We start from the raw sequence: 15,745 nt of genomic DNA on the forward strand, positions 1-15,745 counted from the left end.
TATCAATAGCTCACTTCAACAAGGAACCATCCCTGACTCCCTCAAAGTTGGACAAGTTACACCTTTACTAAAGAAACCAACAGCCGACCCCACTGATCTAAACAATTACCGTCCGATTACCAACATTCCCACTCTCGCCAAATTGTTGGAAAAATGCGTTTAACTACAACTGACAAAGCACATAGAACAGTTTGATCTCCTTAACCATCAATCAGGCTTCCGAGCAGGGCACAGCACCGAAACTGCTATGACTCACATAATTGACGACGCCCTCCAAATTTTAGATCAAAATGATACATGCCTCCTCATCCTTCTTGATCTCTCTTCAGCATTCGACACTGTGAAACATGAGAGCTTACTCGAACTCCTAAACACAAGAATGGGTCTCTCTGGGACTGTTCTTCAGTGGTTCACATCCTTTCTACACAACCGATCTCAAAAATTCAAGAGCAGCCACTTGATGTCCGCTCCAATACCGGGTTCGTTAAGTGTCCCCCAAGGATCCTGCCTATCCCCTACCCTGTTCAACCTAGTTATGGAACCTCTCACCACATTGCTACAAACATCCAATGTACACTTTCACATGTACGCCGATGACACTCAACTATATCTCAAACTACAATCCCCCAAAGACATTATGCGACTGAACTCAACGATCAGAAACACCCAATCCTGGCTGGCCGATAACCACCTCAAACTCAATGCTATGAAAACTGAGTTCCTTCTGATCTCACCTCCCGCGAAAATCTCTACCACTCAAACCTGGCTTAAGCACCTAACTGCACTCAATGAACATCCGACCATCGTGGATTCAGCAAAATCTCTAGGCATAACACTTGACGCAAATCTCAACATATAGCAGCATATCAGCAAGGCAACTAAGGGAGCGAACTTCCAAATAAATACCTTGAGGAAACTTAAACCTTTCCTCCCAGCCAAGGACTTCCAAACTGCAGTACAAGCACTAGTCATCCCTCGCATAGACTACGGCAGCATCGCACTCTGCGGTCTCCCCCCAACTACAACAGCGCCCCTAAGAGCATCACTGGATCAAAACAACTCACATATCTCCCCTGACTTTAAATCCCTGAACTGGCTACCTTTTGAAGCCAAAATACATCTGAAAATTGCCTGCATGACGCACAAGGCTATTCACTTGACAACACCCGGCTACCTCACTCAGAAGTTGACAATTTCTGGCGGGTCCAGAACCACCAGAAGTACAAACAATCTTCTGCTGAAGCCTCGAAGATTCCGGAAGGAAAAAACTTACAAACGCTCATTCTCAGGAATGGCGCCTAGGATTTGGAACTCACTCCCTGCTGAAACCAGGCTCATCTCCTCCACTCTTCTCTTTAAGAAAGTTAAAGCTATCCTCATGGCTAAATACACTTGAACTACTACTCTTGAGCTTTTAAGACTTTGCGTAATTTTGTACTATTTGTTTGATTCCTATGCACATGAGTTTTACTTGTATTTTTGACCTACTTGACTGTTCCTGCTCCCTCCTATTTGTACTACTTGCATTGACCTTACCTTACCTCACCTTACCTTACTTCCTAACTAGGCTCCCTCGTGTACCCACCCTACCACTCATTGATGCCTTTGTAAAGCGCTCTGTTATCTGCAAAGATCTTGTTCGCGCTATATAAAACTTTCAAAATAAATAAAAATAAAAATAAACCGGTCCGATGAAAAGGAGCTTCTGAGAGGGACACGGGTGTGATTTCGGCACATTGATGGAGAACCCCAGCTGGTACATGAGATCCGCCATAGTCTGGAGGTGGCTGATGACTGTCTGGGGCGAGCCCGCCTTCAACAACCAGTCGTCGAGGTAGGGGAAGACTGAGACCCCCCCAACCTGCGCAGATGAGCTGAGACCACCATCACCTTTGTGAACACCCGAGGGGCGCTGGTAAGGCCGAAGGGGAGCACGGTAAACTGAAAGTGCTCGTGGCCTACCGTGAACCGCAGGTAACGCCGATGGGCCGGCAGGACCAGGATGTGGAAATACACGTCCTGCAAGCCCAACGCTACCATCCAGTCTCCTGGGTCTAGGGCAGCTAAGACCTGAGCCAGAGTCAGCACTTTGAACTTATACTTCCGGAGGAAGCCGTTGACGTTCCTCAGATCCAAGATAGGGCGTAGGCCCCCTTTGCCCTTCTTGGGTACCAGAAAGTAGTGGGAGTAGCAACCACGTCCTACTTCTGGCCCAGGAACGCGCTCGATGGCCCCCTTGGCCAAGAGGGCCGAAACGTCCTCCTGCAGGAGCCGCAAGTGATCCCCTGATATGCGGTGGTGTTGTGGTGGCATGGATTGAAGAGTCGTCTAGAAGGGGAGGGAGTAGCCCCTCCGGACGATCTGCAGCACCCACCTGTCCGAAGTGACAGTGCGCCAGTGAGAGTGGTGATGGCGAACCCTGCCTCACACTGGCGTCACATGGGCTGAAAAGCACGGACTAGGATGGTTTAGAGGCGGATGCTGCAGGGGAAGGTGTGGACTGACCTCGCTGGTTTCCCCGACCGTCTCCAGAGCGGTTTCCACGGTCGCCGCCGCGCTGGATGGCAGTCTGCGGCGATTGGCTGTCGGCACGTGTGGGGACGCCCCTTCCTTGGCCACGAAAGGAGCGAAAGGCACCAGTTTGATGGCGCGGGGCCGAGAGGCCCAAGGACTTGGCCTTAGCCCTGGAGTCCTTAAAGCGCTCAAGCGCGTGGTCTGCCTTGTCGCCAAAAAGGCGACGCCCATCGAACGGCATGTCCATCAGAGTGTTCTGGACATCTGCCGAAAAATTGGCGGATCTCAGCCAGGCGTGGCGTGCCAACGTCGTAGCCATCGCTCTGCCTAGCGAGTTGGAGGTATCCAGCCCACACCTGATCGAATACTTGGCTGCATCTCGGCCCTCCACAAGGGCTTGGCCGAGTTTGGCCCGTACCTCCAACGGGCACTCTGGCAGCACCTCCGCCACCGTCTCCCACAGAGAGTGGGTGTAGCGGCCCAAGAGGCATGCGGTGTTGGAAGACCGCAGTCCCAAACTAAGGGAGGAGAATATCTTTTTACCATAATTCTCATACCTCTTGGATTCCCTGTACGGCGGAGCCGTCGGGAATGCGGTCTGGGAATTAGAGGCCTGGATGACCAGACTCTCGGGGGTGGGAGGACAGGAAACATCGGTCGTCCGGAGCCGGGCGGTGGCGTCTGGCCACGTTCCTATCTACGGGCGAACCCGTAGCGGGCCTGGACCAAGTGCCCAAAAGAACGTTGGTCAAGGCCTCATTAAAGGGCAGCAGAGGCTCAGCCGAGCATGACTGCGGTTTAAGGACCTCTGTGAGGAGGTTAGTCCTCACGGCCGCGACGGGGAGCTCAAGGCCCAAGGCCTTGGCAGCCCTCGTCAACACCACACCATAGGTAGCCCCCTCCTCCGAAGCCACGGTAGGAGGAGAGACAAAACCAGTGTCTGGAGAGGTGTCCAGGCCACTGGCCTCCCCAAGGTCTCCTGCCCAGTCCTCATGAGACTGACACTCCTTGGTCAGAGGGTCCTCAGACCCCTCCCAATCCTCCTCTTAACCCATCTCCTGAGACTCAGGGTTGTAATTGAATGGGTTCGGTTGGTAGAAGTGGAAATCACCAAACGGCGTTTGGTGCGGCGCCCAGTGGAAGAGCGATGATGTCTTAGACTTCTTGTGCTTCTTACCTGACGACTTCGACCCGGAGGAGTGGTGCCGACTCCCGGAGCTGCGACGGCTCAGTCCCTGCGACCTGTCCCTCGACCTCCCGTGGGACCGGGACCTCGCTCGGCGCGGGCCAGACTGCTGGAGTTAGAGCCGCCGCCGGGACCGCTCCCGCCTGGCTTTCCTCGAGAGGGCCCGACAGTCGGGGCAGGCCTCGTCATCGTGGTCGACACCTAGACAAGTTAGGCACAGGCGGGGAGGGTCCGTGACCGACATCGTGCGGTCGCACTCCTCACAGTGCTTAAATCCGGGCATCCCTACGGCACCGATCGGAGTCGTTGACTACGAGAAATTATCAAAAGTTGATCCAAAAAATTAGTCAAAAATTGACTTGGGTAACTGCTCTTTCCAGATCTGCGCTGGCTGGCGCGGAAAAAAGAAGAACTGACGTCAGCACGCGGAGGCGGCGTCTAAGTACTCCGACGTCATCACGGCGCCCACGACGCAGACGACGGACGCGGAGCCGCAGACGACGCCTACCGACGCGCAAGGATACTGCTACGCAAACGTTTCCGGATCCAGTCTGACGCCTGGGGATATTCTAAGGTAAGGAATCTATCACGAACGTGTCTCTTTCAGATGAAGTGTATTGTAGCTACTAGATACCGATGTACATGCGAAGGTTGCAGGTGCGACTTGGTGTAGTTTATTGTGAACCCCAAGGTTTGCAATGTTTGAATTGTCTGATGTGTGTGGTGCACACATTGGTTGAATGATTTGGCTTTTATGAGCCAATCGTCCAGATAAGGGAAGACCTGAATTTGCTGTCTTCTGAGATGCGCCGCTACTACTGCTAAGCACTTTGTGAACACCTGAGGTGCAGTTGTGACACCAAAGGGAAGGACTTTGAACTGATAGTGCTGACCCTGTATTACAAACCTTAGATACTTCCTGTGGGCAGGATGTATAGGAATGTGAAAGTAGGCGTCCTTTAGGTCTAATGTGGAAAGGAAATCGCTCTGCTGCAGTAGTGGGAGCACTTGTTGCAGAGTGATCATATGAAAATGATCTGACTGAATGTACTGGTTGAGTGGCCTGAGGTCGAGAATTGGTCTCAGTGTCCCGTCCTTCTTGGGAATTAGAACGTACAGCGAATAAACCTCTGTTCCTTGTTCTTCTAAAGGAACTAGTTGAATAGCATCTTTTTGTAGAAGTGATAGAACTTCTTGTTGAAGCAGAGATGGTCTGTGGACATTGGACGCTGCCTGGGAGGTATGTGCGGAGGGGTTGCTGTAAGTTCTAGGCAGTAGCCATGTTGGATAATCGGTCTTACCCACTTGTCTGTTTAATGGAGAACCAGACAGGCAGGAACTGCGTTGATCTGCCCCCTACAGGAGTGGAATGCTGTTGGGGGAGCAGAGGGAAGTCATTGTTTTGTTGCGGAAGAGGATCGGTTGCTGTTACCGCGACCTCTTCCTTTGCTATTGTTGCCTCTGTATCCTTCTCTAAAGTATCCCTTGTTGGAGGATGTCTGACTTGAAAGATGTGGTAGTATCTGCTCCAGTTTGCTTGGAGCATCCTCTATAGAAGGAGCGACGAAAGGAACCCCTAGCTTGTGTGGACTGTAAAGCCCCCATAGACTTGGCGGTGTCCGTGTCTTTTTTCATCTTTTCAAGTGTGGTGTCTACTTCTGGGCCAAATAATTGGTTCTGATTAAATGGTTGGTTCAAAATAGTGGTTTGCACTTCTTGTTTGAACCCCGAAATGCGTAACCACGCATGTCTTCGGAGTACGACACTGGTATTTACAGCTCTAGATGCTGTGTCTGCGACATCTAGTGCACATTTTATAGAGGCATTGGATATTAGTTTGCCTTACTGTATAAGGTCTGTTGCCTGATCTTTATACTGGTCTGGCAGGTGCTCAAGTAGTTTCTCTAATTGATCATAATGAGCCCTGTCGTAACAAGAGAGGATGGCTTGTGTATTTGCTCTACTCCAAATATTTGTAGCTTGTGCAGCTAATTTTACCTGACGCATCTATAATTTTGGATTCCTGGTCAGGTGGGGGCGCTTCACCAAAAGTTTGAGAGTTTGCCCTATTCCTAGCATTGGACACAACTAATGAATCTAGTGGCAAGTGTCCTTTAATGTAGAATGGATCTGTGGGTGTAGGCCTATATTTCTTCTCAATTCTGGGATTTACTATTCTAGTTCGTTCAGGATCTTCAAAGATTTCTGGAGCATGCTTAATGACCCCCTTAATCATAGGCAGAATTTGAGCAGATCTTTGTGAATTTTCAAATGTATCTAGGAGAAAATCTTCAATATCATCAGAATGCATTGGCACCCCATGGTAAACAGCAGCTCTGTTTAAGAGAGGACTAAAACCAATATCTTCTGGAGGAGAAGGTTTGGTTGGATATGACTGGGGATCAGGAATGTTGGGCACATTTTGTGGGTTTGTAAAATCCCATGGTACGTTTTTGGGGTTAGAAAAATCCCATATACCCTCATCTACAGGGTATGAATCAGGTTCTCCTATAGCCTCCCCTCCACCTATATCGCATTTATCATCAGTATGCTGAGGTGAATGTGATGGTACTGGAGAATGTACAGGAGAGACTGGAGGTGAAATGTGAGGAAGAACAGGAGAGAAAGGATGTATAGGAGAGGAAGGATGTATAGGAGAGGGAGGGTGCATAGGAAACTTAGCACAGTCCTTTTTCTTGGCAGGTACTACAGGTGTGGGTGGAGTATCTGCTGGCCTCTTTTTGGGAGTTATAGCACCTACATGACCTGTCTTTGGGTTTATGTAGATCATCCTTTGTCGAGGATCCGTTTGTAAAAAGTATTTCCTCATCTACAACCTTCTTAGGCGATTTTTCGGCTCCGGCGGAGGTTGCCTTGTATCTTTAGCCTTGGGAGGTGGTAAAACATCCTGTGGCAAAGTTTTCAGTGCTGAAGGTTTTGGTTTCGGCTTGTTAGGCGTGGTCGAGGTTTATGAGCCTCGGAATCAGGCCTCGTGGGTTTCGGCGCTGAAGAGAGTGTTTTTGGTGCAGAAGCTGGTCTCGTCGGTGTCGAGGCGTCGGACGCTGGCTTTGCATCTTTATATTTAGAAGTGGACGGCTTCGGAGCCGGGACTTCTTTCGGTTTCGGTACCGGTGCAGTTTTAGGTTTTGGTGCCGGTAAGTCTTTAGGCTTCGGTGCCGAAGGGTCTTTTGGCTTTGGTGTCGAAGGATCTTTGGGTTTTGGTGCTGAATAGGTGGAATTGGCACATGTGGCTTGCTCGGTGTCAAAGCACTGGAAGGCTTAGCTATTTTCTTCGGAGCCGTGCGTGCCGGAAGGTGGGGCTTTTGAAGCAGGTATTCAATCTCGACTGGGCCCTTTGGGCGGAGTGCTGACCTTTGCCTTCGGTTTGGGCAGTGTATGTTGTGCAGGGGCAGTAGTACTCATGCGCTGACCCGATGGAATGGAGTCATCTACGATCTGGAGAACAGGAGAATCCTCTTCGGGGACGAGTGGAACGTCGAAGATATCTTCCGGTTCTGGGGCTGATCTCATTTCGTGTCGACGGGCCCTCTGATCCTGGATAGTTTTCTTCGATCGGAATGAGGCACAAGCTGTGCAGGTGGACTCTTCCTGTTCCGGTGATAGACAGAGGTTGCAAACCTCGTGGTGGTCGCTATGTGGGAACTTTGCTCGACATTTCGGGCATCTCTGTCCATGAGGTGTAGGCTGCGTGGCATCGATAGGCTCAACGGCCCGCGTCGATGACCGGAATGGAGCGGATGACGTCGAAAGTTATTGTACTCTGTCGAAAGTAGTTTAGGAAGTTTTTGTGCTTCGAAGTTGCTGAAGTGTTTTTCTACCTGGAGAGAAGAAACTTTCATCCGAGCCCAGAGGCGGAAAAAACTATCTAACGATGGAGCCTATGCCCATACGCAGTATTGTCAAAGGGAGAAGTCACCTATCTCGTGACTACAAAGACTTCTTCCAAGAAGACAACAACCTGCAATCATCCGAGCCCAACACCAGGTGGCGATCTAATGCAAAGTGTACGATCTGCAGCTCGTATGCCTCGAACCGGCCAGCAGAAGACTACAACTCCCAGCAGGCGCTGGGTGACGCTCGTTGATCGAGTCACCCAGCACAGGAGGGCCCATAAAAACCAGGAAGCACTCCCGCACAGCAGGACGAGCGTGGGTGCGTGCCGGGTAAAGCCCGGTCTAAGGACGGGCCCGTCTGAGGCCAGAGGATGCTGGGCCAGCCCTCTAAACTCCAAACCCTAAAACTTGGGATCTGTATTTAAGGTACTGTGCCTTGTTCTTCAGACTATTAAGCCCTTGAAATGGTCTTTTTTTATCTTTATTTTTTTATATTGGCACTTGGTTGTTGCAGCGTGTATTACAACAGACTCTGGACTGGGAACACTGAAGTATGTTGCGTGTGTAGATTTTTTTGTCCACCCTGTTGGTCTTAGATCGTACTTTCTCGCACTGTAGCGGTGTTCTCAAAGGAATCTCTTGCGTTTATTTAAAATTTAAATCCATCAACCAACGCAAGAGTCTAATCTTGAAATATTACAAAATGGGGAGAAGAACATGCGTTGAGAAGAAACAGGCCCGGTCCTATATCAACCAAATATCAAACTCATCTCTGACAGGATGCTAGAAAAGGCTCTAGGAGCCGTGGCAAATGAAATAGAGCGGACCGATAGACTGCTGTCCCTGACCCCAAATCTAGAAATCGCACAGACTGGCAAGTGTAGCTTACAAATTTCAGGGGTATCAATAACTGACCCCTCAGTGATCAGACCGCATTAACAGAAGTAGTTATCCCAGAGTCACCCGGGGTTATCACTCCAAACCAACCATGCCCCAGGGTATGATCTTTAACAATGGGAAACCTGGGATGAGGAACTTAGGAGTGTGGAAACCATACGTGAGCAGCCAGTGTGGGTTACAAAGTTGGTGGTGGATCTACAGATTCAAATGAGGGATATAATTAAGGATGAATTAAAATGGTTACAAGAGCGGGTTGACGGGTTGTCTGTACTTTTAAATGACTGGATAAATACTAGGGGGGTACCAATGGCATTGCTGGACCTGAGAGTGGGTCGCGACCCCAGTCCACTATAAGCAATGTATTGGTTAATTCAAGCCCCAAATCTAATAAACAAGCCCTGCCTCCAAAACCAAATGGGGAGACTTGCACATCGGAGGCCATTAGAGATCACCCTGCAAGGCCCATCGCGGTCATTTCCAACCCAGCTAATTGCCCCCCTCCACCACATAAACCCAAAAGGGTCACATCAAACAGGCTGGGGGCGGCGTCTCTACTAACACGGAAGCCAGTAACCACTTTTTACCCCTTCCAGTTATAAACCTACCTCCCGCATCAACTCCGTATGTCCTCATTCTTCAGGTATCCCAGGACTTAAAAGGGATCAATCTGAATCCCACCAAGAATTGAAGAACAAATGTGTTCACTGTCTTGCAAACCACAGATATTTTAGCTATGAGGATGTGGAAGAGATCTTAACCACACGCAGGGTGGGATGGATAGGCAGACGACATAAGGATGTACATCGAGATTGCATAATCTATTTTAGAAATACGTTGGTGATCCAAAAATGTTTAGCTTGAGAGGACAGGAGAACAAACATTGGAAATGCAATAGGTCTCGCATTAGAAAAGTTGGAGCTATTGGTCTTGTAAATGACAAATATTTTATTTGTTGGTTTTTAAAATAGCTAAATTGATAGCTTTGTCATTTACAACACCAATAGTTATAACTTTCGCGAATGTGACACCTTTAGCATTTGGAATGCAACATGTTTTGTATTTACGTTACTTAGATGGCAGCTCTGGTCGTTAGGCCACATCTCTAGAGAGCAGGAGAGTGCAGCAGGGGAGAGAAGCACAGCAATGCAATAGGTTTTGCATTAGGAAATTTTGAGCTATTGGTATTGTAAAGGACACATTTTTTATTTATGTGCTTGTTTTGAAAGTAGCGAAAGTAATAGCTTTGTTATTTACAATGCCAATAGTTATATGTTTCGCAAATGTGACACCTATTGTAACACAATATGTGTTGTAGCACTGAGTGGTGTGAGGGGGGTGAGGGGGTGTGAGGGTGAGGGTGTGAGACGGTGTGTGAGGGGGTGAGGGGGTGTAAGGGGGTGAGGGTGTGGGTTAGGGGGTGTGAGGGTGACTGAGGGTGTGTGAGGGTAAGGGTGTGTGAGGGTAAGGGTGTGTGAGGGTAAGGGTGTGTGAGGGTAAGGGTGTGTGAGGGTAAGGGTGTGTGAGGGTAAGGGTGTGTGAGGGTAAGGGTGTGTGAGGGTGAGGGTGTGTGAGGGTGAGGGTGTGTGAGGGTGAGGGTGTGTGAGGGTGAGGGTGTGTGAGGGTGAGGGTGTGTGAGGGTGAGGGGGTGTGAGGGTGAGGGTGTGAGGCGGAGTGAGGGTGAGAGGGTTGTGAGGGGGTGAGGGGAGCGAGGGTGGGTGAGGGTGTGTGATGGTGAGTGAGTGTGTGAGGGTGTGAGGGTGAGAGGGCTATACAGAAAGCTTAGAGTGCATGTGCAGCGCTACATCGATAGAGCTCAGAGTGCATGTACAGCGCTACATCGATAGAGCTCAGAGAGTGCATGTACAGCACTATCGATAGAGCTCAGAGTGCATGGACAGCGCTACATCGATAGAGCTCAGAGTGCATGTACAGTGCTACATCGATAGGCTCAGAGTGCCTTACTGCGCTATGATATAAGTCAGAAGGCATGTACAGCGCTATACAGATAAAGCTCAGAGTGCATGTACAGTGCTAATTCGATAAAGCTCAGAATGCATGTACAGCGCTATGATCGAACTCAGAGTGAATGTACAGCGCTACATCGACAAAGTTCAGTGTGCATGTACAGTACTGAATGCACAAATAGACAGTCGTTAAGCAGGGGGTGTAGGAATGACTGGCTTTTGACATTAACAACCCCTCCGTCGGTCCAGCCGAGCCTGAACAATACAGCTTTTGTGTGGCGCTGCAGCTCGCACCTTGCACCCGGGGCTTTTTTTCCACCCTGTCTGGGTCTGTGCACCGCGTGTGGCTCCCCGGGGACCTGGTCAGGTTTAAGTGCGGTGGAGGCAGGAGACCATGTATCCTGACGTGCTGCTGTTGTAGAGATTTTGTAGAGGCAACAGGTTTTTTCCAAGCACTTCGGAGCTTGCTGAAGCTGTGTCCTTGCAAACACGCAGGACTTCAAGAAGTAAAGGAGTGCAGTGACAGTAGAAAACTATTGTACAGTTCTAAGTTTAGTGATTGTGTACAAAAAAAAAACCTCAAAATATCTTCACGATCAACAGGGCGGGTCACTCAAAATTACAGTTCGTCAGCCAAGTAACAACACCTCCCAAAGATTTTCAACAATCAAAGACCACTTTCGCCCTAGTTGCTTGCTGCTCAGTGGTGGATGTTTGACGTGTTTTTACAGTAGCGGACGCTCTGGTGTGGCCAGTAATGACACCATGCCAAGGAAATAATGAATTAACACCTATTACTATGGTAACAATAAAACATGTGGCCATCTAGGCACTGTACAACCCCAGAGTAGCCCTTCATTAGAGAATTTCATTCCAAAATCAGGAAAGAGAAAGAAGCCCTGGGTATGCAAATTTACTCTAGCAAATTAGCGCAAGTGACTTTAAGCCCACTTTGACCCTTGTCACATCACACGTTTGCCCACTTATCACAGCCTGACAACTGACTCCTCCTAAAGTAAAAGGCTAGAAGGGGCAATGGGTGGAGTTTAGAGAAATTAAACAGAATTCTTAGAAGTTTGTTTACTTTCTTTTCCTGACGCTGCCCTCGTGGTTTCTGAGACCAGGGGTAGAGAAGTACCAGCAACAACGAGCACTGGCAACAACTACCCCTTTCTACTTTTGACACTCATGCCCGTTTTTAGCTTTAATGAATCCAAGCAGAAGTTCTGATCATTAAAGCCATTGGGATGGTGGGAGCAGGACAGCCAATCAGATTCCTTGAAATGCAAAGGCTCTAAGCTTCCTGGTTTCCGGAAGTGCCGACCGGGATATTATAGGAGGCAGCAGGCAGAACATTCATGTGCCAACATTACGGACCTTCTCGCTGCTCATGAAGGCCAAATAACGTTCGTTATTGACTGGCGCGGCTGCTGGGAATACAATAATGTCATAATCTAAAGCCGCTGCAACTTTAAATGGACACTAGAAAAAGACAGATAGCACTCAATGATTTTCTGCAGCTGTGTGCATTGTGCTTGTGTCCATTAGTTCAGGAAGATTCACAGTCAGTGCATTCACCTGAGAGCCTCTTTGGCTTTTCCTGAAGGCCCCTCCAAATTAAAACAAGTGTGGTGGTCAGGGCAATAAGTGGAATGAAAAAAAAAAAACAAGACTGAGGGCATTGCTGTGGGGAGGGGGGAGGAGAAATGAGACACGGCAGGCAGGGGAGGGGGCGGAGCGGGGTGAGCGGCGATGAGGGTGTGAAGCCGCAGGGGCCTTTGAAGTGAAGCTAAGTTTCACTTCAAAGGTGTGGGAGGAGTGCGGCTGAGGGAACAGATGATGATTTGATGATGTGCACGCGCATTTTAGGTCAATGCGCTTGCGCATTGACCTAAAAGCGCACGGGCACAGCACCAAATCGCCCAGTTGGGTAAAGTCTGTTTAAGTCGCTATAGTCTCGCTCTGCTCAATGCGCATGCGCATTGAGAGGCGAAGTCTAAAAATGGGTGGTATTCAAGCACTCCCCTTGGGCTACTTTTACCCCCCAAATAGGCCCCACCATGACACCAGGCACCTAGAGTGGGACTGTAGGAATAACAGTAACCAGAAGTTGACTTATCAGCACTGGCAAAAGCATCCAATTTTTAGCGTCTTGGATGGAGTGGACTGACTAAAGGAAAACCCCTCTATATTAAGGTATGACTACGCCTACCCCAAACAGAAACCTGGTCCTGGGATAGTGATACAGGATTATGTGTCACGCGCGGGGAGGGTCCAACTTGTGGGAGCATGAGCGGCTCCCCTGGTTGCACCCAGGAAGGCTGTGACCAGGTCGGAGCGATAATCCTAAATGTTATCCATCCGTGGGGTCAAATCTAAGGGATGAAACCGGTAGGATAGAGCCTGCATTGCAATGCCCACCCTTGTGCATGAAACACAGATTCCCCCCAATTGTTCAAAAACAAGGGTCCTATCATGGAACATTGTGGGTCTTAATATTAAGATAGATGATACTAACTGGGCCTCTTATTAGCCAGTTCGAGATCTGCAAGTTTCAAGAAACATGGGCCAGAGGTGAGGTCCACAAGTTGGGTTTTGCCACTTTTAGTATTCCTGCAACATCCGGGGCAAAGGGAGACCATCAGGAGGCCTCACCACATGGGTGGCAGTTCATCTAGGATGCACGGCAAAGCAGATCGACACAAGATCCAAGGATATCTTATGTTTTATACTCCAGTTTCCTTTGAACATCTGTTCTCTTAAATGTATATTCTAGACCTACAGTCCTGGGAAAGGAGTCTACCACATTGGAAGAACCAACTACGTTTTTGGGTACCATTGCTGAAAATCATATGGTGACCTTGGGAGGGGATTTCAACTGTCAGTTCGAGCCACTAGAGGGAATGCTGTTGGATAGCCTAAACGACGAGGATAACTTTTAGGCAATCCTCGTCATCCTAGATGTTTACCAGTTAAAAAAATGGACCCTTCTTGTGATTCAGATGAACTGCCTCGTTTTGAACCATTCCCTAAGAGTTTGCAATGGTAGAACCCTGTCCGAAACATCTACTTAATGTTTCGGACAGAGTTCTACCATTGCAAGCTCTTACACCAGTACCGAGTAGTCAAAATGGAGGGGAAAACTAGGGGTAAACCTGCGCAAAAAAACTTTCCTTAGACTCATTCCAGTCCAATCCAATTATAATTAAGGTACAGCAATCACTTGGAGGCAGAACATCTCATAGCGCCTCTAATGGTCATTATGTGCTTCTCTGGTGGTTCAGGTCATAAGATTTAACTACTGCAGAAGCCAGGCTACTAACTGCAGATTTGGTGGGTCTGGGGGGGATGATCTTTTCCTGATGCATGGCAAGTTAATTACTATGGGTTGCGCAAAACTGTCGAAGATGAGGACCGTAAGCTGAAGAGGTCTACAAAAATCATATGCTGCTTTAGGAAATTCTGAAACAGCAGGGCCCAGATGATTGATTCTATTTTACATTCAGTATATCAAATGAATAGCTAAAAGCAGGTACGGTTTGTGGTGGAAGGGATCCTAATCAGTGCAAAAAGAGCAACTGCTCTAGAGTACATCCTAGCAGAACTATCTCCAGAAATATTGGTCAACACCAAAACCATTGAAAAAGCAAACTATGTTCATCCTACCTAAAGACTTCCGACATGGGGATTCCTCCCTCGAGAAGTATGGGGGTTATGATCTCAGCCAGATACTGCCATATATGGGGGATGTCAATCTCCATATCTTCCCCTATTTCAAGGATCTCCAGAAGTCTGTGGAGAAATTTAAAATGTGCTGTTAGAACAAAATATAGGACACGCTTCCCAAAAGTATTTTAACATTTTTAAAAAATGATGCTTTTACACCGATATTTTATTGCTTTAGAGAAATGCCTTGCTGCCTTTTAAGCGGTTGGGATCCTGCATGTCGTGGGACTATTGAACATACCAAGTGTTCAGGGCGATTGCTGACTGGCAGGAAATAAGGGCCACTGTTGTATTGTTGAGCTTAGGTTCCAAACTAGGGTGTGGATGCTTTATAGAAAGTGAAGCCTGTTATTTCACTATTCTAACTACCAGATTCCATGAAGAGCAAGGGTATTCAGGACATGTATTCCCTTGTTGTATTAAACTAATGGTAGAACCCTTTAACCCCAGCCCATAGCACACTTCCGAAAACCATCAAAACCCTTATGCTACAGATCTGTACAATTTGATTAATTGCGAACATTCCAGACACATACAAAACCGAGGCTAACCGATGTCCAGCAGCTCACCCTTTATAGTACTGTTCTTTCGACATGTTGCCAGCCTTCACAAGTTGGTAGAGCAGCAAACCAATGCGCTCTCGAGCAATGTTGCTTCTCTCTAGAGTAGACTCTATGCCATTTCGCACAAAAATGAAAAGTAGAGTGGGTGAATTCAGCTCCTGGACACACTGCAGGGCTTCCTACAGGAAGAACAAGTAGACAGCACTCCGTATTAGGTTTATAATGGCAAGATCTGACATAGCAATCATTGGTACCTTTCCTCAAATATTAAAGACATTTCTCATTCCCACTTCTGCCAGCTCACCTTCATGTCATTGAGGTGCAGATACTCCTCGATAATGGCCTTTGATTTTTTCTCAAGTTCATCTTCCGACATGGATGGCTTGGAAGGAACTGGGGAAGGTGCAGGTTCTCGCTTCACTGTGTAGAAGACAAATTCAAGTCAAGTAGCTCAACATGTACATTTCTCAGATAATTTCACTGAAAGAAACCTTCCAAAAAGAGTGCATTTTTTTTGCTTGACTCGTTACCAAGATCACATCTATGAAAGCCTTAACACAAATGTACTACAATGTCCTTACCTGGTGGCAGAATTGAGGCTAAACAGTATTTCTTCAGACTTCCAAGTGCCCTCAGGGGACAAGGAGGGGCAGGTTTCCTCCTTTTCTTTTAATAACTATCCTGCTTATCAGTGAAGTGGAACACAGCCCCACAAGCGTCTGAATAAAAAGATTTTCTTTGTTGCATCCTTAGAGAAGTATTAAACCTACAATAGTACAGGCAATACATTCAATAGGCAGGAAAGAGCCATTGCTGGAGAAGACTAGAACGCAGATGTTCCAAGCAGCAGATAAGACAGCAATTTTTTTAAAATCACTTTTAGATTTGGGTACTGTCACTATGAGAATTTTTTGTGGCAACTGCCTGTATATTCCTCACTGCCTCACTAAACTAGATCCAGAAACTCTTGCAAAAACTACTGCAAACCAGCAAGTGACCCAGGCGGCCGATTGAAATGTGTCAATGAAAAGGAAAATG

The 15,745-nt window shown here is 48.0% G+C and overlaps 1 protein-coding gene across 3 annotated transcripts in view; it reads right to left on the reverse strand.

The window, feature by feature from the left end:
• The window catches only part of EIF4G1 (eukaryotic translation initiation factor 4 gamma 1), a 1,004,595-nt gene that overhangs the window by 159,330 nt on the left and 829,520 nt on the right, over nucleotides 1-15,745 (reverse strand). For all 3 annotated transcript variants that reach the window (XM_086944451.1, XM_086944450.1, XM_086944449.1), the window contains 3 exons: nucleotides 15,012-15,127; nucleotides 14,714-14,886; nucleotides 14,085-14,210 (listed from right to left, as the gene is read on the reverse strand). In XM_086944451.1, coding sequence (XP_086800577.1) covers nucleotides 14,085-14,210; nucleotides 14,714-14,886; nucleotides 15,012-15,127 — 415 coding nt within the window. The remainder of the gene's footprint in view (nucleotides 1-14,084; nucleotides 14,211-14,713; nucleotides 14,887-15,011; nucleotides 15,128-15,745) is intronic.

The sequence above is a fragment of the Lissotriton vulgaris genome, chromosome 11 (genome assembly GCF_964263255.1).
Source record: "Lissotriton vulgaris chromosome 11, aLisVul1.2, whole genome shotgun sequence".
Classification (NCBI taxonomy): Eukaryota; Metazoa; Chordata; class Amphibia; order Caudata; family Salamandridae; genus Lissotriton; species Lissotriton vulgaris.